General features: G+C 40.9%; 1 protein-coding gene across 2 annotated transcripts in view; it reads left to right on the top strand.

Annotated features, from left to right (window-relative positions):
• Nucleotides 1–23,728, top strand: part of LOC144683516 (plexin-A2-like) — a 393,900-nt gene that overhangs the window by 286,166 nt on the left and 84,006 nt on the right. For both annotated transcript variants that reach the window (XM_078546585.1, XM_078546586.1), the window contains exons 15-17: nucleotides 1,292–1,428; nucleotides 12,671–12,838; nucleotides 21,828–21,921. In XM_078546585.1, the coding sequence (XP_078402711.1) occupies nucleotides 1,292–1,428; nucleotides 12,671–12,838; nucleotides 21,828–21,921 (399 nt within the window). The remainder of the gene's footprint in view (nucleotides 1–1,291; nucleotides 1,429–12,670; nucleotides 12,839–21,827; nucleotides 21,922–23,728) is intronic.

The following is a 23,728-nucleotide window of genomic DNA, read 5'->3' as shown; positions in this document are numbered from 1 at the left end:
TCCTGCATACAGAACTTAATGGAAAATAATCCATTCAAAATCAGAGAACTTTAATTTGTGTATTAGGGGCACCTGCAACACACAAAATTTGTATGATTTAGTCTGAAAGTTTTGCTGAATTTCTTCATAAGATACTGCAGGCTCATTGCTGGCAGGTAAAAGGGTGTATGGTATGTATAAACACACTACACGGGTATGCACATACATCAATGTCTTCATGTACCAAAATATTGATTTCCCCGAGGATCATTGAAGGCATTCTTTTCAGAATATTGCCTTCAGGAATTTCAGTGAAAGCTGAAATCTGTCATTTTTGGACTGTACAAAATAGTTAAATGACCAAATTGTCCAACCTAAATACATTTTTTATTAAATAAGATCATCATTATCATTTTTATTTGCTGTGAATGATTAATTTGTTGGCATTTTTCACTTGTTAAAAATGCAACATTTTGCAAAAACAGGCTGAACTACATTTTCCCACCTTCTTTTACCGACAGTGTTCCAAACATTTCACAACTTCTCTATTTCCTCCATGTTAAATGTGTTTCCCCAACCATCAAAGAATATTCTGATTCTTTGATTAGCATTACAATGAGGGGCTGATTCTATTCTAGTGAAGCAAATTTGACTGACACTGTTTGAACTAAAATTATTCAGACTGCCTTTGGTGGTATACGCCAGATCTGGAACCATGTTGAGCGAGTGAGAGCAAAGTGAATAGATTCCTTTTAAATCACCTTTTCTCAATGTACATCAGAAGCTATTATTTATTTTTGTTAGTTAGCCATTTAACAGGGGAGAAAAATGGAACTTGAGCTCACTCATTTGAAGAATTTGCTCCACTGCCCAAGGCATTTATGGTAATTTGTTTTTTGCCTTTTATTATCCCAAAAGATAATACATACAGTTCCAAAGGCCTTTCAGGTGGCCTCTGAAATCCTATGTTGCAAAACCAACTGTATAATTCAAGCTGATACTGCTGGCGGTAAAAGTTAAATAAATGAAAAAGAGGGCAGTCATTGAAGGTATTCTTTTCAAACCTTCAAAGATGACAGCCTTCAGAGATATGTAGATTCTGCTGAAGGCCCTTGGGAAGGGAGAAGAAGGGAAGTTAAATAAATGTAAGCCAAGGATCTTTGGTTATGTTATCATAAGAGCGATACATCTTGCAAAGAAATTCCTTAATAGTATCAGTTGGAACAAACTGGAGAAGTAATTTTATTTTTAATCAGTCTTTGTCTATTTCTCTTTAAATGTGTGTCTTTGTTTTCTCGCCTCCTTTTGACAGAAGCCTTCTCTGGAGAACCTGAACCCGAATCGAGGTCCCGAGTCTGGGGGAACGATGGTAACAATTACTGGAAAATACCTCGGAGCTGGCAGCAATGTCAATGTGCTGTTTGGGAATCAAACCTGTGAGTTTTACAGGTGAGGGAAAAAAGCAAGTGCGAAACAGAATTGTTTTCGTTCCGGAAGTTTGAGGATTGTTCAGCACTAAGTTGGAACTGTTCAAGTGAAAGAAAGCGTTTTTTAAAATTTACTGAGTGAGCTGAATTGCAATCATAAAGTCAAACTAATATATTCTACATGACTGAGAGCATCCTGCTTGAACATCACATCTACAAATCTCAGAAATCCCCAATTTACAGATCGATGGGAACTAATGAATCACTGAGAATAATTATTTTCATTGGCGGGATCGGATATTAAAAATAATTAAGAGTAAACTTCAACGTTTAACTATCTTTTAAGATGTGAGCTTTACCTTTATTCATTATTTTTATATTATGTCTATTGCAGAAATGGTGAGAAAACTTGATCAGTATTGTGCTGAAAATAATTGACATGGTTGATATCAGCCAAAGTGAATGGGTTCTATCATTCAAATATCTTAAGGCAGATATTAACGCTTGTGATATGATTAGGGCAAGCATCTCATGCAATAATTTATAATCAATTGCAGGGAAATAGAACAGGCAACAATTTCAGATGTCAATCATAAATTAAAAGGAACAAAACTTGCCCAGCACAACCAATGGTAGCATTGATCCATGTAAACAGATGATTTTGAATAATTTGCATCAATTTAAGGTCCAAGAAAATGGGGTTGCCAGTACTTCCAGATTGATTCTAGCTGTACTGATCATGTAAACCTTTGCAATTAGCAAAGATAAAGGAAGCATTAACCTTTCAAGCTTGCATTGGATTCAGTCCAATGACAGATAAGAAGACCCTGTGTTTAACAGATGCAAGCAGAAAGTCACAAAGGGAGGTGGGTCGATAAACTATGGCAATTGGAATTCAATGTGGGGAGTTGTGAGGTCACCCAATTTGGTTTCAAGAAAGACAAATAAGAGTATTTTCCAAATGGTAAGAAACTAGGATCTGTGGGGGAGCGAAGATATTTGGGTGTCCATATACACAAATCACTTAAAAGCTCATGGCCAGATTAAAAATCAATTAAAAAGGCTAATGGAATGTTGGCCTTTATCTCCAGAGGACTGGAATGAAAGGAGAGGAAGTTATGCTTCAGTTGTATAGAGCATAAATTTTGCTTGTATTCCCTTCAGTTTTAGAAAATTGATGGATAATCTAACTGAGATGTTTAAAATAAAAGTATTTGATAAGGTCGATTAAGAAAGCTGTTTCCTCGTGTAGGGAATTTAAGAGGATATAATCTTAAAATCAGGAGTGAAATCAGGAAATGCTTGATCACACAGAAGATAGTACAAATCAAAAGTCTGTGGTTAGTGGGTTAATTGAAGTTTTCAAGAGTTAGATTGATTTTGTTAGGTAAGGTTATAGAGAAATATGGAACAAAGACAGGTAAATGGGGTTGAAGCACAGATCAGGCATGATCTAATTGAATGACAAGCAAGCTCAAGTGGCTAAATGCCTACTCCTGTTCCTATGTACGATCAGGCAACAATGCACTGTGGCCCTATACTGTTCAGGTATAGCCCAGAATATATGCTTAAGGTGATAGAGCAAAAGATATTCTAAAAATTTAACCACTTTCTTTCCTGTTAAAACAATGGGCAGAATCTTCCCAGTTCCACAGGGGCAGGCTTAAAGGCGGGACTGGGAGCAAAGTCAGAAATATTAGCATCAGGTAATCTTTCCAGAGGGAGGTTGACACTAGTAGAGGTTACCCGCCTGGCAGCATCTTCCCAGAGGGGAGGGGTGGGGGGTGGGGTGTTCATCCCTGGTGGAGGTTACCCGCCTGGCAGCATCTTCCCAGAGGGCAGGGGGGTTCATCCCTGGTGGAGGTTACCCGCCCAGCAGCATCTTCCCAGAGGGGGGGTGTCATGACTGGTGGAGGTTACCCGCCCAGCAGCATCTTCCTGGCATTTGCGGGGGGGAGGGGTTCATCACTGGTGGAGGTTACCCACCCAGCAGCATCTTCCTGACGCACTTTTTCCACCCCACCCAGCAGCCTCTTCCCCACCTCGCACCAGAGGCACAGCGATCAGCAGGTCACAACGGCCGCCAGCTATCCTTTTCCCCTGGCAATTGTGGCCATCATTTGTTTTACCTAAACTGAATACCTTTCCAAATGCAGATTCATGCTTCCCCTCCTGCAGGGGCAGTGCCCATTTCTACTGGGGGACTACCATCTTTCCAAGGCTGCAGGCCTTCTGATTGAGCTTGAAGCCTCAGGAATTCTCCCACCACCCATAATTGGACAGCGGACCCAAAGGCAGCCATTTAATTGGCCACCTCCGGGATGAGCTTCCAGATGTGTGCCCTGACAGTAAATGCAGGGTCAGGGCCTGGAAATGATTCCAAAACTTGATTTCTTTTTTAACACACTCAGGATTCTGCCCAGTGTTCCCTTTTTGCAGCTGGTCACTTCAAGCAAGGATATCTGCGCTTACACCCAATAAGTGGAGATTAGATCTACAACAAAGCCATTAATGCTTCCAGTTTACTTATGACAGTCAATTCTTCTGGGCTCCAATGAGTCAAATCTAATCTTATCTTTTATATTTAATTCATTGGTCAATACTGTATTTGAATGACAATTCTTTTCTGATTTTATTTCTTCAACATTTAAAATAAAACCCTTTCCTTGGTCCCAGTGAAACATTCTAAGTAGCTGACATTTCCTGCCTTGTTGTTTTTCAAAAGAAGCTCAAAAACATGTAGATAAAAATACGAGGATGGCTTGTAGATAATGGGGTTGATATTTCTCTTGTAATCTTGATTGTCACACTGTTTTTATTTAATTCTTGCACCATCAAACTGGTGCTTTCTGCAAGTTTGAATAAATTGCCTCAAAGCAGTTTAAATCTGTGCTTAGATTGACATCATTTTTATGCACCTTTGAACATTTGATAGAACAGCACCTCTCACCTGACGAAAGGTTATCCCGACATGAAACATTAACTCTGTTTCTCTCTCCGTAGGTGCTGCCTGCCCTGAGTTTTCCAACGTTTTTTATTCGTATTTTATATTCTTAGCCTCCACAATCTGCTGCTTTTGTGTTGTTGCAGCAGGCTTATCTGTCTTTTCATGTGAAAGAACATACAAAGCACATACAGTGGAATTAAGATTTGAACAGAATCGTCAAAAATATTTAGTCAGTTCAACTTCATGTCAATCAGAGCTTAGAACTGCACCATAAGCATTTCCGTAAAACACAAGCTTTGCGTGAAGTTAAATTTATCTTAATTTCTAAGTTTAAATCTAGTGGATTTCAACACTGCCCATTTGTTTCTGGGTCCAAGGTTCAGGTCCAGCCCAGACAGGTGCAAAAGTCACTCCAACGGAGTCCTAAACAAAACGAGTTAGGCTGATTTCAATCCAGTCTCCTGTCAGTATAACTTGAAACAAATTGAGCAACTGTATTCTAAGTTGACCATTTGATGGCTGGTATATCTTCCTGTAAATTTGAGATAAAGTATACTGCCTTGAAGAAAATCCAGTGGGAGTCCAGAAGTGCATCTGATTGTTGGCTTCAAAGACCCAAACTATTATATCCCATCTCCCCACCACCCCCCCCCTCCCCCACACCACTACAGCCAGCCCTCACCTAGCTCAGTATAAAAATGAAGCTTTTATCATTTCAAGTAAGGACCATATTTTCACCATTTTGCATGGAGGACCTCGTCTTCATATGAATTCTGACAATCGGCAGCACTGCTTGATCTTGGAACTGCTGTTCCTTTGTTCTAAGTTCAAAAGATCCCCACTGGCTATAGGGAATTGATCTTATGTCCTGTGTCTTAAAGAGCAGGTGGAAGGCGTTCCACTTGGCAGTCTTGGTGAAGCTGGCCAATGACATTGTAAGCGCGGTATCTTTTTATTTTACCTTCCTATTACTATTCAACTCAAGACAGGTGGGGGACATGCTCTCAGTGGCCAACGTGCCTGTGCTGAAGCTTTGTGAATGGCAGTGTCAGCAGGTATGTCAATGGCCACACGATTGTGAGGAAATTTCTGACACTGCTGTGAAGTAAAATCCTTGCTGTGTTTGGACACGTTATTGCTAATTGTGTTAAAACATAAATCACTTTCAGATATTGGATTTGCCAGCTCTCAGTGATGCAGCTTTGTTTCAGCAACAGAAAAAAAAAGACTGAGAATGGGTACTTGAGAGTTAAGTGGAAGTGTTTTACAAGGCTGTAACCAAATCATGTTATTCTGGTGATATCAAAAATTATGAGAGTAGAGCTTGTGCTGATAATGTTATTTAAACCCTGTGATTTGGTTACAACCTTTAACTGATTCCAAGTTAAGGGTTATACTGTGCTCGTGCTTAGGATTGAAAGCTTGCTGCCTTTGGAAGAGTTCCAATGTTGGTGCAGTGCTCGATGACAGCCAAACACACGAATTAGGAGCAGGAGTAGGCCATTTGGCCCCTCAAGCCTGCTCCGCCATTCGATAAGATCATGGCTGATCTGATCGTGGCCTCATTTTTGACATTGTTACTACAAATTTATAGTAAAATTTTTAGGCTGCAGGAATTCTACATACAGGATATACTGGAGCACAATTACAAAAATAAAAGAGAAAATAGTCTAAAAAGTTCTCACTCTGTATTTCAAACAATGGGGAATTGCAAAAAATGATTTTGCAGTGGTAACTGTTGAGAAATTTGCGTAGATTTTATTGACTAACAAGGATATTCCTTGATGTGTTTATTGCTTAGTAATTAAAGAAGCAGTTTAAATGTGGGAGAGAGAAAGCAAGGGAATTTTTAATTGTTTGCAAAATGCCTTGGCCGATGCTGATTCAGAGCAAGAAATGCCATGTGCACAATATGAAGCTATTGACCAACGCAACATATTAAGGAAAGATTCAGTCTGTACACAGGCACAGAACAGTATGTTAGTCAATAAACTCTTAATATAGAACCGATCTGTATTCCATTAGAAATAATGTGGTTTGATTTCTGGCTGAGCGCCACAGGCTGGAAGAGTTTAATGAGATCCACACTAATTACAGCTTTCTATTTTCAATCTCCTCTGATGAACAGACTTGAACAGAATAGAATTACATGAAAATAGTCCTGACAGGCTAATAATAATCTGAATAGCTAATTACTGAAGAATTCGGAGTAGCTCAGACGGGTGGTAGTAGCACAAAATACAGTCTTTATTATATAACCCATCCGACCGTAATGCTGCATATGGGTCGCCTGAGGCTTGCTGGATACCCTTGCTCTTCTACTGGAGTGTGTGCATTCCAAATTTACAAATGTTCTTTCTCATATATTACAGTGGAAAACCCCAGCACTACTGTAATAGCCTTGGAACATAATAGAACTATCACTGTGACGCTGCATTACATTAATGATTCCCTTTGCTGAGTTTATAACTGTAGTCTGCTTTTGTTGAATGTAATAATTGCAGTTCTCATCAATCAGTATGCACTATTGATCTCATTCATTGGTGCTTAAGAGTATGTAAGCGAATGTCCAATTTATAAGCTGTGGGAATTTTTTTTTTACGCATGTTGAAAGAGAGGGAGAATGTCAATATTTCATCCTGGGTTCTTATTACCTGCAGCTTGAAAGTTTCAAGCGATTTATTGACATGAAATTGACTTTGGCAACTTACAAGCTGCCATAATTATTTGAAATCCCCCCCGAGATAACTTGAACAGTATCATTAAAGGGACAAGCCAAGGTGGCAATGAAACATCATATACGCACTGAATCTCCAAACACCATGAGCAATCCCAGGGGAGATCCAAGTATGCGACATAAAATAACATAACTAAGTGAGAATAGAAAACTAGATGCTATTTCAAGAATTAGGGTAAATATGTGAGAAGGGAAATATATATATAATCAACTGCATCAGTGAGCCAGAATGGTATTTCCAAATCTTTATTAGATTCATAATGCAATCTAGATGCCCGAGATTTACCTAGTTGTGAAAAGTACCATTTTACCGCAAAATATTCCAGATCACAACAGCTCAGTAGAGTGCACACCTCACCACGCTGAGTTAACTCAACATTATTACAATTATGCAACCCTTCCTTAAGGCTTTTCCCTGCCTTGTTGATGCTCTGTGACTACAAAGCTGAAAAAATAAATCTTTTAACAAGAACTTCCATCTCACTGAGAAGGCTTCAAGCCAATCCACATCCAGCAACCTGCTCTGAAAACTCTGCTCACATTTTGACAACTGTGACAAATTCCACCACAGCAGCTGAGATTATTTGAAATATTCTAAAACAATTAACATTCCAAATGAAACTAACAACAAAATACTTTTTTAAAAATTAATTTACCCATGGGATAAATCAAGAAATTTCAGGTACATGTAACAAGGGAAATATAGTAATCATGGGAGACTTCAATCTATATATAGACTAGGTAAATCTAATGAGCACTAATGCTGTGGAGGACAAATTCCTGGAATGTGTACGAGATGATGGTTTTCTAGACCAGTATGTTGAACTAAGGAGCAGGCTATTTTAGATCTAGTATTATGCAATGAGAGAGGGCTAATTAATAATTTTTTTGTAAAAGAACCCTTGGGGAAAAGTGACCATTATATGTAGAAATTTTCTATTACATTTGAAAATGATGTAGTTCAGTCCGAAACTAGGGTCTTAAATCCAAACAAAGGAAACTATGAAGTTATGAGGGGCAAGTTGGCTGTAGTGAATTGGAAAAACACATTAAAAGGTATGACAATAGACAAACAATGGCTAGTATTTTAAGAACTAATACATTAATACATGGAATTAATAGAATATACATTCCTTTAAGGCACAAAGAACCAACAGGAAAAGTGAGTCAACGGTGGCTAACAAAGGAAGTTAAAGATTCTATTAGATTAAAGGAAGAGGCTCATAAAGTTGCCAAAAAAAGTAGTAAGCATGAGGATTGGGAACATTTTAGAATTCAGCCAAGGAGGACCAGGAAACTGATAAAGAAAGGGCGAATAGAATATAAATGTAAACTAGCAAGAAACATAAAAATGGACTATAAAGGCTTCTATTGCTATGTAAAAAGGGAAAGATTAGCAAGGACAAATGTGGGTCCATTACAGGCAGAGACAGGGGGACTTATAATGGAGAAAAGGGAAATGGCAGAGAAGCTAAATTATTACCTTATGTCTGTCTTCATGTAGGAAAATACAAGAAATATCCCAGAAATAATAGCGAACCAATGTACTAGTGAGAACATGGAACTGAGGAAAATTAGTATTACTAAAAAAAGTAGTATTGGAGAAATTAATGGGGATGAGTTCATAAAGCGCTGGGACCCGATGATCTACGTACTAGAGTGTTGAAAGAGGTGACTACAGAGATAGTGGATGCATTGGTGGTCATCTTTCAAAATTCTATATTTCTGGAATGGTGCCACAGATTGGAAGGTTGCAAATGTAACCCCACTGTTTAAGAAAGAAGAGAGAGAGAAAACAGGGAACCTCAGACCTGTTATCCTGATGTCAGTAGTAGAGAAAATGTGAGAATCTATTATAAAGTGTGGACACTTAGAAAATCGTTATCTGATTGGGCAGAGTCAACATGTATTAGTGAAATGGAAATCATGTTTGACCTGTTGGAGATTTTTGAGGATGTTACAGGCAGAATAGATAGGGGGAAACCAGTGGATGTGGTGTATTTGGATTTTCAGAAGGTTTTCGATAAGATTCCACACAGGTTAGTAAACACAATTAGACACATGGGATGGGGGTAATAATCCCTGGCATGGTTTGAGGATTAGTTAAGGGACAGAAAGCAGAGAGTAGGAATAAATGGGTCATTCTCAAGTTGGCAGGCTGTGACTAGTGGGGTACTGCAAGGATTAGTACTTGGGCCCCAGCTGCTCAAAATTGATAAGGAGGAAATGTTGATTAGACTGTCGGTATTTAAAGTTGACAAGGCACCGGGACCGGATGAGATGCACCCAAAGATATTGAAGGAAGTGAGTAGAAATTGCAGGGGCACTGGCCATGAACTTTCAGTCTTCCCTAGACTCGGGTGGTGCCAGAGGACTGGAGAATTACAAACATTACGCCTTTGTTCAAAAAAGGTTGTAAGGATAAGTCCAGAAATTGCAGACCAGTCACTTTAACTTCAGTGGTGGGCGAGATTCTAGATACAATTATTCGGGATGGAGTTAGTAGTCACATGGAAAATATGGGTTGATAAGGAAGAGCCAGAATGGATTTCTAAAGGGGAAGTCGTGTTTAACTAACTTGCTGGAATTTTTTGAAGAGGTAGCAGAAAAGGTCGATGAGGGTAATGCTGTTGATGTGGTGTGCGTGGATTTTCAAAAGACATTTGATACAGTGCCACACAAAAGGCTTGTGAGAAAAGTTTTTGCTCATGGAATAAAAGGGACAGTAGCAACGTGGTTACAAAATTGGCTGAAAAATAGGAAGCAGAGAGTAATGGTAAATGGATATTTTTTGGGCTGGAGGAAGGTTTGTAGTGGAGTTTCCCAGGGGTTGGTATTGGGACCCTTGCTTTTCCTGATATATATTAATGATCTAGATCTTGGTGTGCAGGGGACAATTTCAAAGTTTGCAGATGATACGAAGCTTGGGAGTGTTGTGAACTGCGAGGAGGACAGCGTGGAACTTGAAGAGGACAAAGACATGTTGGTGGAGTGGGCAGATAGGTGACAGATAAAGTTCAATGCAGAGAAGTGTGAGGTGATACATTTTAGTAGGAAGAACATGAACAGACAATATAAAATAAGAGGTGAAATTTTGAAGGGGGTGCAGGAGCAGAAAGAGCTGGGTGTATATGTGCATAGATCATTGAAGGTGGCAGGACAGATGGAGAGAGCATATAGTATCCTAGGCTTTATTGACAGGGGCATAGAGTACAAGAGCAGGGGGTTATGCTGAATTTATGTAAGACACTTGTTAGACCTCAGCTGGAGTATTGTGTACAGTTCGGGTGCCACATTATAGGAAGGTTGGGAACACATTGGAGAGAGTGCAGAAGAGGTTTACAAGAATGGTTCCAGGGATGAGAAACTTCAGCTATGAGGATAGATTGGAGAGATTGGGACTGTCCTCCTTGGAGAGAAGGCGACTAAGAGGAGATTTGATGTGGATGTTCAAAATCATGAAGGGGCTCAACAGAATAGATAGGGAGAAGGTGTTCCTGCTCATAAAAGGATCGAGAATCAGAGGGCACCGATTTAAAATGATTTGCAAAAGAAGCAAATGTGACGTGAGAAAAACTTTTTCTCTCAACGAGTGGTTCAGCTCTGGAATGCAGTGCCTGGAAATATGGTGGAGGCAGGTTTAAGCGAGGCATTCAAGAGGACATCAGATGATTATTTGAATAGAAACAATGTGCAGGAGTATGGGGAAAAGACAGGGCAATGGCACTAGGTCATAATTCTCATTTGGAGAGTCAGTGCAGACATGATGGGCCAAATGGCCTCCTTCTGTACCGTTAAAATTCTGTGACTCTGTGATCTTGCTGTGCACACGTTGGCTGCCAGCATTGGTAGCCACATCAATGATTTTGTTGTGGGGACTAAATGTAATATTTCCAAGTTTGCAGATGACATAAAACAAGGTGGGAATAAGAGTTGTGCGGAGGGTGCAAAGAAGCTTCAAGGAGATTTGGACTGTGAGTGGGCAAGAACATGGTAGATGGAATATAATGTGGATAAGTGTGAGGTTATCCACTTTGGCAGGAGGAACGGAGGTGCAGAATACTTCTCAAATGATGAGTGATTGGGAAGTGTTGATGCCCAAAGGGACCTGGGTGCCTTTGTTCATAAGTCACCGAAAGCTAACATGCCAGTGTAGCAAGCAGTTAGGAAGGCAATGGTATGTTGGCCTTTATCGCAAGAGGATTTGAGTGCAGGAGTAAAGATGCCTTGCTTCAATTGTATGGAAGCTTGGTTAGACTGCACCTGGAGTACTGTGTACAGTTTTGGCCCCCTTATCTAAGGAAGGATATACTTGCCATGGAGGGAGTGCACCAGACTAATTCCTGGGATGGTGGGACTGCCCCATGAGGAGATAGTGAAGAAGCGTGGCCTGTATTCTCTAGAGTTTAGAAGAATGAGAGGTGATCTCATTGAAACTTACAAAATCTTTAAGGGGCTAGACATGATAGATGCGGAAAGGATGTTCCCCTTGGCTGGGGGGCTGTAGAACCAGGGGACACAGTCTCAGAATAAGGGGCAAACCATTTAGGATTGGGATTAGGAGGAATTTCTTCACTCAGACAGTAGTGAATCTTTGGAATTCTCTACCTTAGAGAGCTATGGAAGCTCAATCATTGAGCATGTTCAAGACAAAGATTGATAGATTTCTAGATATTAATGACATCAAGGGATATGGGGATAGCATGGGAAAATGACATTGACGTAGATGATCAGCCATGATCTAGTTGAATGGTGGGGCTTGAAGGGCTGACTGGCCTACTCAACCTAAGTTCCTATCTTTCAATGTTAATGGATCCTTTATAAAAATCAGGATCCAGATTCATATTTCTCCAAAAGCTTATCAGCTCTTCCTTGGGACATACCCTATCTGTGTATTAGGTTTCATTGAAATCGGTCCATTAGCTTTTGAGATATACTGTTAACAGACTAACAAACAGGGGTTAAAACATGACCTTCACCCACCCTCAGTGGCAGAGGTAATGAGCTACATAAGAACTGCTTCCAGCATTTGAAGTTGCTAAGAATGATGAAATCATGCAGACAGATTTAGTCTTCAGTGTTCTATATTTCCGAACCAATGCAATAATGCTGCAAATGCTACCTTTTTAATTAAGTTAGCCTGATATGTAACTGTTTTAGTTGCAAATAATTTGTGGACATGTACTGATTTAGGCAGGAAGTATTAATTCAGCAATGCAAAAAATATGCATCACATTGATGAATGTGCTTAAAATTTTTTCTCAATGTGCTAATCTAAAGTACAACTCCGAGTCCTAAAATAACAGCAAAAACACCACTCTCAGCTCTTAAAAGCATAGGAACATTACAGTGATGGCATCTGTTAGAATTTGCAGGTTATCAATAGTACATGAAAACCTGTACCTAATAATCCCTGTGTTACTTGGCATAGATACACTGCCTGATGTGAGGAACTGATCCCGTATTTTTTCATATTAAGAAACATGCCTGCATTTCTTGCAGAACTGCAACGTTGGTTACTGCTAGAGACACACTACATTGCATTTTTTAATAAACTATTTTCCATGTTTTTCTTCAAAGGAGATCTGTGTCTGAGGTTGTTTGCGTTTCTGCCCCATCTCTTCATGGTACTGGCATTGTGCGTGTTTCCGTGAGTGTCGATCGCGCTCAGATGGAGGATAGCCTGCAGTTTGAATTTATTGACGATCCCACTGTCCTACGGATTGAACCAGAATGGAGTATTGCCAGGTACTTATAACACCCAAACTTCATGCTACATTGGTGCTCAAACTCTACCATGCACTAAAAATTATACTACAGCAAAATAATTGTAATATTACTTAGGGTGAATTTAGATACCTGTAGCGTCAATACAAAATACTTTTGCTTTGCATCAACATTATAGTCACAGCGTAAATGCAGCCTGAATCTGAAGTCAGTCTGATGACCTCAGGGTGAAGCAGAATGAGATTTCCAGAGGAGAGAATCTCATTCCATTTCTCCCCAGAGTCAGCTTGAGCCTTACATCTGGTTTGAGCTTGCACAAGTTTAGTGTCAAAGTGAAGCTAGAACCATTTTTCATCAAAGTTAAACTAGAAATGTAAATGCACACTTTTTGAAAACCTGAGGTATGTCATTTAAGCTGATATATATTTAACTTCATGCAGCTGTTCTCTTCTTATTATTTGCTAAGTTTGTATATTTATCTAAGTAAAATTCATTTCCCCATGACATTTAATGGCATCGCTGAATCCCCCACTATCAACATCCTGGGGGTTACCATTGACCAGAAACCAGCATTATAAATACTGTGGCTACAGGATCAAGCCAGAGGCTAGGAATCCTGTCGTGAGTTACTCGCCTCCTGACTCCCCAAAGCCTGCCCATCACCTCTAAGGCAAAAGTCAGGAGTGTAATGGATTACTCTCCACTTGCCTGGATGAGTGCAACGCCAACAAGACTCAAGAAGCTTGTCACAATCCAGGACAAAGCAACCCACTTGACCGGCACCCCATTCACAAATATTCACTCCCTCCACCACCAACACACAGTGGCAACAGTGTGTACCATCTACAAGATGCACTGCAAGAACTCACTAAGGCTCCTTAGGCAGGACCTTCCAAACTCATGACTGCTACCATCTAGGAGGACAAGGGCAGCAGACACATGGGAACATCACAACCTGGAAGCTCCCCTCCAAGCCACTCACCACCCTGACTTGGAAATATATCACAGTCCCTTCACCGTCACTGGGACAAAATCCAGTAACTCCCTCCCTAACAGCACTGTGGGTGTATATAAAACCACATGGACTACAGCAGTTCAAAAAGGCTCTTCACCACCTTCTCAAGGGCAATTAGAGATGGGCAATAAGTCATGTCCTAATCAATGATGCCCACATCCCATGTGAATAAAAAAAGTGATAATACTCAAAGCTAAGATTGCGGATCTACTGATTATAAATGGCTTGCAATTTCTGAGGTAATTGTTAGGGTTGGTCTGACTAATCTATCTATGGTGATTGTTCTATCTAGTGAATGTGCTTTAGATATAATACTATTATGTTGGTAATTACTGTTTAGTACACTTTACCAAAGCGCAGTCAAGCTATTTTTGTTATCTTCAATTTGCCAAACAAAAACATGACTAAGCATTAGGAAGTGGCAGCAGCAGGACTTTTCTGTGATACGATTTTCACTTCCAACTCTGGGAAAATGCCTGAGAATCACAAAGTACAACTATGAGAATTGTTATGCAATATTTCACCTTCTCGCACATCCTCTCACTGCAAGTTTATCAAGATTTTGATTGCATTGCCAATTTAAAGCACTGATCCTTCACAGGGTGACAAACACTTCATATAACTGGCTTTATTAAGCAGCAGGGAGCATGTGAATCCCAAAAGTTGTAGTGGAGATGCTTATGACTAGGATATACCTATGTATGGCACACACCAGATATACAGGCAATATGTACATTTCATGGCCTATTTGTTCAACAATCTTTTGGGACCTTAAAAGACTTGTAGACTTTCAAAAAATCTCTAAACCCAGATTTTACAATATTAAAAACAGCAGAACTGTCAACGTTCATTATCATGTGCAGAATACCGTGGAATTCCAGAAGATATAGCGATTCTGTGCTTCTCCAGAGGGTGTACCATTGAGGCACCCCTGACTACAACCAATGGAAAATCTTGAACTGACCAGAATGACCACTTCTGTTCTGTTAGTCTCACTGCAAAAACCCTTGAAAAGGTTACACCTTGTTGAATGAGGTTTTTAATGCCATGCCAACTTAATAATTGTTAGTCACTCACTGGCCATGAGAAGCTAATTTCATATTTGTGCAATGCCAGATTTCTCCGTTATGATAAAAAAGCACACACAATTTTAAAGTAGTGTATTTTTTTAAGTTTTTATCTTTGGATTAAGATTAAAAACAAAAATAATTTGCTCTCTGAAATGTTAAAGTAGAAGGATTCAGAGTTTTTAATTTCCTGGTTTGCTGTCTGAGAGAGTGCAGTTGGCTGCTGCCCTGCTTGCTGACATCACTGCTGTTACATGCCTGCAGAACCTCTTGACTTGGTGCTAGAATTAAACTACCATCTGGAAAGGGGAAAACCTTGCCACAGAGATCGGCAGACCTTTGTGGGCAGCTTTCTTCAAGGTCAACGGTTAATTTCATTGCTTTGCCGCTGACTGCAAAATCTGGACCAAAGTTATATTTACATTAATTAGGAAGTAATCCATGGTCAATAAGAGAAACTTTACTGATCCCTTTATTAAAGCAGAATATCACTGCGCAAATATCTGATTGTAGTCAAAACAGCTTTTTAAATTCTCCGCTCCATGTGAAGGAGTCTTCCTCATTTGTTCAACCTTCATATGTAAGTAAAGAGATTAATCATTCCAGTGTCGGAAAAAAAACACTGGACCATTAAAAAATCACCAAAACAAATAAAACAGAACAAACTGCAGCCAGTGACACTGCAATTTGTTTGGCACAGGCAAATAGAATCTGCACTTAATGTCCCAGAGGTGGAATTTGCAGGCCCTTTACTCTTCACCAATGCCTGAATCATACCTTTGATGCCTACAGATACTAGCGGAAGACATCAATTATGGACCTACCTCTTTGAAACGTCTTCAAAGAGAGCTTTGACACCCTCTCAAAGTTTGAGAGATCTTGTCTCTTCTGTCGCAAGAGTAAACATGCTCATGGGATAGACAGCATCTGTAAAACGCCATCATCACTGCTTATAATCAATATTACCTCATGGCCTACAATACCAGCACAAGCAGAAACTGGAGGTGCTTGTTTTAAGGAATCAACCAAAGCAAATGATAAATAAAATTGTGATGTAATTGAGAGAAACGACATTTTCAGAAAGCAAGTAGCTGTACCAGAAGAGAGAATAAAAGCAAACTCATGGCTATAATTACACTGTTCTAGAGAAGGCTGTCTCAAGCAAGGGTTGTGCAGTAAATCTTTTGGATTTATAAACTTGCCTTAGTTCTTACAGATTACCTTTTCCACCACCAAGGACAAAACAGTTGGTCAGTTTATCCCAATACTTAACAGGCCTGACAAACTATACAGAGTCCCTCTGTCAAAGATGAAGCCCTTTATACAGCATATTTTGTTTTTCTCGCTTGCAACCTATACCCTAGTAAAACCTGGCTAATCACCTGTACAGAAAAAAATGAATACTCCAAAAATAATAGCCCAAAGATTTGGTACATGGGAAGAGAAGAAGGTATTTACCAACTCCTTGAACTAATTTTGTCCCTACGCAAATACTGGAGTGCAACAGCTGGTAAAGTTGCTAATCTCATTGAGGATAATGTTGCTAACACTCGTACTAAATGCAAAGTCCCCACAAGTGAAGCCCTTGATTTAGGGTTATGGTCTACAGTTCTCAGAATTTTACTTTATAAGCCCACATGGATGAGAGTTTTGGCCCTTAATAGCCCTGCATTGCAAAGTTTTTATGAATTCTGTTCTGGAGTAATACTTTTTAGGGTAGGTGGAAGTGATACCAAAAGTTTCAAGAGGAAGTGCCTGAGCAATTATCTGCAAAGCGCTATTTGTTTTTATTTATTCTTTTGTGGTAGGTGGGCATCACTGACAGTGCCAGCATTTACCCATCCCTAATTGCTCTTGAACTTGGGTGGCTTATTAGGCCATTTCTGAGGGAGTCATTTAAGAGTCAACCGCATTGCTGTGGGTCTGGAGTCACATTTAGGCCAGACCAGGTAAGGATGGCAGATTTCCTTCCCTGAAGGGCATTAGTGAACCAGATGAGTTTTTACGACAATCAACCAATGCTTTCATAGTGACCATTACTGAGTCTAGCTTTTTATTTCATGTTTTATTAATTGAACTTAAATTCCACCCGCTGTGGGATTTGAACCCATGTTTCCAGAGCCTTGTCCTGGGCCTCTGGATCACTAATCCAGTGACATTACCACTATGCCACCATCTCCCCTTCAATTTCATTTTCATTTCCAAGGCTTGGCCTGTTCAGTGGGCAATCAGGCACCCACCTTGCTTGAGTAGAGGAGATTTTATGTTTGGGTTTAAGAGAGTCGAGGGCATGCCAGACAAATTCTAAAAAGGAAAATCGCTCTCAATTGCTGCCTCTGTGCTATCTACTTATTACAGCCGTCAGTGCTGTGAGATCTGCCCATGCTAAAACGGCAATTGCTATCTTCTAAGTGAGAATGATGTCTTACTGGATGCCTGAATTGTCATCAGGATTTAGGGGAGTTTTATCAAGATGGTTCTGTCAATAGGCCTTTGGTCCTGGAAGTGTGGAGATTTTGCAGCTACTAATTTGTTACCCCCAACAGAATGGAAGACTTGACCCATTGTGAGGCAAACCTGGGGGAAGATTTTTCCTATGGGCGGGGCGGGCACGGATCTGATCGCCGCACAAGATTGGCTGCGCGCTGCCATTTTATGCAGATGGGCCAATTAAGGCCCGCCCAGCATAACGCGCGGCCAGTAGTGCTCAGCGCTACCTGTGCGGGCCGGGGGGGAGGAGGGAGAGTCGGGGCCTGCGCTCTTTCGCACATGCACGCGAAAGAGCGCAGCAATCTCCCTGAGGCACGGAGCTGCCTCTGAGATTAAATGGGTGACAAAACTTATTAATATATAAAGTAAAAATTTATTTAAATATGCCCCCTCATGTAACAGTGTCACATGAGCTGCGACATGTTTGTGAAGTTAAGAAAATGTATTTATTTATTTAATAAAAGCTTCAGGAAGCCTCATCTCACCCATGGATGAGGTTTCCTGAAATACGCAAAGGCCGCTTGAGCTCTTAAGGTTGGACGTTGTTTAATTACTTTTTTAATCTGCTTAATAGGCCGTTGACAGTTCAGCGGGTGCACAGCCGCCTCAGCCGCGTGCCCGCCGAACGAAATATTGAATTGACGTGCAATGATGTCGGGACACACGTCCGACATCATCGCGTGTCATTTTACATGTCAGCATGTCGGGCCCCTGAGCCCCTTTGCTCCGGAAGATAAAGATGTTGATGTTGCCACGAATAATTCGGGTGCATCCTGGAGATGGTGCATATCTGTGGACTTGCACATCAGTGTCTGAGAATGTTGCATGGAGGGCAGTACTTGAAAGTGACAATGACACGACTGCAACATATTCTCAGTTCCAGTATATTATGGTGGAAACATGCCACTTGAGATAAGCTAGATGGGTATATGATTCCATCGCCCCGAACACCTCATCCTTCTCCCAGCACTTCACTTGCACCTCCTCCAATTTGGTCGCTGCGTTCACTGCTCCCAATGTGGTCACCTCTACATTGGAGAGACCAAACGCAGATGGGTGACTGCTTTGCAGAACACCCTCAGTCTGTCTGCAAGTGTGACCTAGACCTTCCTGTTGCTTGCCATTTCAACACCCCGTCTTGCTCTCATGCCCACGTGTCCATCCTTGGCCTGCTGCAATGTTCCAGTGAAGCCCAATGCAAACTGGAGGAACATCACCTCATCTTCTGGTTAGGCACTTTAGAGCCGTTCGGACTTAACATTGAGTTTGACAACTTCAGATCATGAACTTTCTCCTCCATCTTCACCCCTTTTTTCAATATTCATTTTAATTTTTTAATTTTTATTTTTTTTATCCGCTTGTTTTTATTTATTTTCATTTTTATTCATTGTTTTATCCCCACCTTTTATCCTATTTTCAATCTTTTTCCCACTGCCTTCTGCTCCCCCACCCCACTCCCACAAAGACCATCTGTCACTTGTTCATGTTGTTCTTTCCAGAGTGCTTACCCTTGTCTTCCTATTATCACATTCTGCTTTCTGACCTTAATGCCACCATTAGCGCCTTCTTTAGCCAGTATCACTATCATTAACACCCCTTTATCCTTCTGTTCATGACATCTTTGTCAATCTCTCTTTGCCCCCACCCATTTCTGGCCTTCTATCCAGCTTCACCTGCTCCAACAGTATAAATTTCATCACATTTTTACTTCTCTTTAGCTCTGAAGAAGAGTCATACGGACTCGGAACGTTAACTCTTTTTTCTCTCCACATATGCTGTTAGACCTGCTGAGCTTTTCCAGCATTTTCTGTTTTTGTGTGGGGGAGAAATAACAGTGGGAATATGTGACTATCCTAAGTTAAGGCTATAATGTGACTACTAACCTGGGTCATAGTGGCAAGGTGCTAAAGTTGACTTTACTTCTTGACCTGCCAGACCATTTTGCGTAATTTGTGATAATAGCATTATTTATATGCTCGGATTTATTGAGGCATGTAATGCATTATGCTGTACAGTTAAATTTCCATCAATAAGTTTTCTTTGAAAATGTTGCACTTGAATGCTTCTGCTTTGAATGTCGGCTTAGATTTGTGTAGTCTTGCGGCTTGTATCTTGATACATCTAAATTAAACTCTTTATTAAACATCTGTTAGTGTTATTTTCACAGTTTCTACCGGTGATATTTCATGACATTAAAAAAGAAAATATTACACATGTGAAAATATCACTCACTGGCCCTGCCACATGCTGCAATTGCTCAGTACTCCATATCTATCTGAAGAAATTGTAATTGCTCTGTGCTGAACAACACAAGGAGGAAGCAGTCCAAATAGCAGAACAGATGCTGAAGCATAAAACCAGCAGTGCTCCATTACCACTGTAACATTCCTCATTACAGTCAAAACTCGATGTGGTGCAAATTGTAAACACCTCTCTCAAACGATAGTAGGCACTTATTTAGCAATACCACATTAAAAATGTGTTTTTTTTTAAAAAACTGCTGTGATTATGATTTTAGAGCTGGTCAATGTACAGCATAAAACAAAGACATTTGACAGATATTCCGAGGGACGTTTGATTTGCAGAATAGTTTGTAAGAAATTGCTGAGGTGCCGGTTTTTTGGAGGAGCAAGCTTTCCCTTAAATCTGCAGCTGTTTCTTCATTACCATCCATAAACTCCATGGGTATGTTCTTAGATTCTCATGGTCCATAATGTGAGAAATTCAGCTCTTTGCATCTAATTAACATCCTGACAGAGCAGGTGGTTCCTAATAAATAATGAACACTCTGCCAAGAAAAGAAATTTGCCGCAATCAGCATTACAATATTTGGAGAAGGATTTCATTAGGCTGTGTTTTTGTAATATTTGTGCCTCAGACTGTTTAATAATTTATCATATATCTGGGCAGAAAACTCTGTTATACCAATGGCACTTTCAATTTATGCTGAAAACTTTGTTACAAAGCTAACGCATTTTAAGCAATGACATTTTCCCTGTAAATCCTGGTCAACATTTGTGGCTGGCAGAAAACTTTTTTTTTAAAAAATGAAGAGTAACTTGCAGAATCAGAAGGCTGGCGAGGAACAATTTACATTGTTTAGTTCTTTAAGAGAGCTTTCCAATTAGTTGAATTCAAGTGAAATTTGGGACAGCGTTGTTTGTTTTGGGTTTCATCCCTGATGTTGGAGCCAAATGGAGGTCCTGACCACCCCCCCCCACCTTGCATGGGGAACAACCACCTGGCATGATTTTTTTTTTCCCCCCAAATTGGCCGTTTAGTCGCGAGAGGGCACACTCGCTGTCCGTTTAAAGTTGGCGGGTGGACTGTCTAAGCTGGAGAGCCAATAGGCACAGAAGGAGCTACGAACTGCCATTGCAGGGCCGAGAGAGAGAGTGTCTCCATCTTGATCTGCCGTCTCAGCATTTTAAAAATATTGGAATTTAAAAATGGCCGCAGCTATAAGGCCACCATTGTGGAAGACTGCCTCACTGCAGGGGGACGGTTGGCAACAGGTTGCTTGGAAAATTGCAGCCGCCCTGTGATAATTGACCTTAACTAATTTTAATTGGCTACCTGCCACATGGGGATGGATAGCCCTTCCGTCCCCAATCCCATCTCTAGAAAATACCTCGATGGCGGAGTGGTACTGGCATTCTGTCCCATGGTGAGATATGACGAGCTCACCCGCCTCTGAACATGGGATAAAAATTCTGCCCACGATTACATTTGGTTCATTGTCTTCTGTAAAGTTGGACACCTTAACGATTCATCTCTGACTTTGACTCACTATCTTGTTTCAGCCACCTTCAGAAAGCTTGGTGAAGTATATGAGAGGGTGTGCATAAGAGACAATGTCAAATCACAAGAGGACCCTTTTGTTATAACTCTGGGTTTTGCTATTGTATAATTAAGATCTGGGCAGTGCAGGCACAGTGCTGAATGTAAGACACTTGAACTACTTCGAGGGTGGCCAGGATCACTGTAGCTGACAGTATATCTAAGGCAGATGTCAAAATACTGACAAATGGAATAAATTGTTGCTGAACTTCAAGTGTTGACAACATGGATTATTCCAAGGAGCAAAACAAATAATTTTAAAGATCTTAGTCTTTTAGGTGGAGCAACTATCTTCCGATTGACGTGTTAGCCAACCGCGTATGAAGAGCCAGAATAGCTTTTGTTATTTACGTTACAGACGAGTCCCGTGCAAGTGGCAGAGCGATGCCCTTTGACAAGATTTCCATCCCATCTTTGTAAAGTGACAAATTACCTTTTTACGAAAGCAGTGCCTCTTTGAAGACAATAGATAAACATTCCTGTTTTATTTTGACACGATGAAAACTGTAAATTATTTATTGAAAATTATATTTATTAACAGTCAAATATATTCAGTACTTATGAGTACAAAACTCTTGTTCTTTTTGTTTTATCTCAGTGGAAATACTTCTCTAACTGTGTTTGGAACAAACCTGGATATAATCCAGGAGCCCAGGATACGTGTGAAACACAACAGCCGAGAATCTCTTAATGTAAGTCATGCATTGATGTAAATTGTTGATCTTCTATTGCATGCAGTACACACCTGCGTGTTCCATGGTATAACAATAATGTTTTGCCCAGGAGTTCCGAGGAGTGGCAGTTACTGTTGGATTGCCACTCCGCTCCTTTTAATTATCTTGTCGGGAGCTGCGTATTTCTCACCTGATCTTCTGAGAAGCCTGGTGAGAAAAGTGCTGCGTATTGGCTCCTGGGACTCTTCAGCGCAGTGCAGCACGTCAGCAGAAGCTGAGATTTTTACAGTACCAGCTGCCACAAGGCAGCTTAAATTTAAAGATCCCAGCCACTTTGAGAAGCCAAGGAGAAAGTTATGTGTCAAGAATAGCAGTAGCATCAAGTATTAGAGGACACAGATGCAAAATAATTGTCAGAGGAGGAATAATGACGTGAGGGAAAATTCTTTATTTTCACCCAGAGGGTGGTCAGAGTCGGGAACAAACTTCCTGAGCGGGTGGTGGAGGCAGGTTCGATCGAGGCATTCGAAAGGGAATTAGATTGCTATCTGAAAAAAGAGAATGCGCAAGGTTACGGGGATAAGGCAGGGGAGTGGGACTAGGCAGAATGCTCTTTTAGAGAACCAGTGCAGACTCAATAGGCCGAACGGCCTCCTTCTGCACTGTAGAGATTCTGCGGTTCTGTGTAAGGTGGGAGGGGGGGGTGTGGTTGGAAGGGGGGGTGGGGGTAGGACGGGTCAGTGGGATAGGATAGGTTGGCGCAGGGTCGGGTTATCAGTTGGGGAGAGTGGGAGGGTGTTAGGAGGGTAGTTAGCAGGGGAGCGTTGGGAGGGTGGCTGGGGTGCTTGGGAGGATAGTTTGGGGAGGTGGGGGCTAGTCGGAGCGGTGGGGTGGTAGTCTGGGGGGGGCGGGTGGAGAGAGCAGTCAGGGGGTCCGGTAGGAGAGTTAGGGGTGTGGGGTTCAGTACTGTAGTTAATCAGGAGTTAGAAGTGGTTGTAATCCTTCTAACTTTTGCTGGGTAACTATCCTGCTAAGAGAGTCAGAACCATCCAAAGTCTCCGATTTAAATCAGAGTATCAGATATTTCCCAGTGCAGGGCAATTGCCCATTGAAAGTTTGAACTTCCTGAGCAATTCCCATGAAGTCCTTGCATGGAGACCGCCAAGGGACCCCCAGCGCATCTTGAGTACCTCCCAAGTACATTCCCCTGGAAATCAGAAGCTCTGGACCATTGTGATATAAAAACAGGAAGTGTTTGTAAAAACTCAGCAGGATCTGGCAACATCTGTGGAGAGAGAAAACAGAGTTAACGTTCCGAGTCAGCCCCAAAGAAGAGTCACATTAGGCTCAAAACATTAACTTTGTTTCTCTCTCCGTAGATGCTGCCAGACCTGCTGAGATTTGTTTTTATTCCAGATCTCCAGCATCGGCAGTATTTTTGTTTCTATGCTAACATTTTATGATAGCTGTATTGCTTCTCTCCCATGTGAGTGAGACCCGACTGGAGCAAATAAAGGAAAGTTTTCAACTAAATTCTTAATTGTAAGCTGCTGACAGTTTAGGAAAAGAACTTTCTTCGATATGTAAATAATGGCCTAGGTTTTGCGATTGGAAAATTGTCTCCAATGGTGCAGGGCCTGAGGATGGCGGGAATGGGGTTGTCTGGGGAGGAGGTGAAGTTGAACCTTGAGGCCCTGCCACCTGCCAGGCCATATGCCATACTCCCTGTGCCAATGATGTTGCTGGTGACCACCTTTGTTGGCATGAGTACTTGCACTGATGCCGGGTCTCCTTCAGATTTTTCCACCTCCCTTCTGTTAATGTG

The sequence above is a fragment of the Cetorhinus maximus genome, chromosome 8 (genome assembly GCF_964194155.1).
Source record: "Cetorhinus maximus chromosome 8, sCetMax3.hap1.1, whole genome shotgun sequence".
In the NCBI taxonomy this organism is placed as follows: Eukaryota; Metazoa; Chordata; class Chondrichthyes; order Lamniformes; family Cetorhinidae; genus Cetorhinus; species Cetorhinus maximus.
This window is presented reverse-complemented; position numbering and strand designations above follow the sequence as displayed.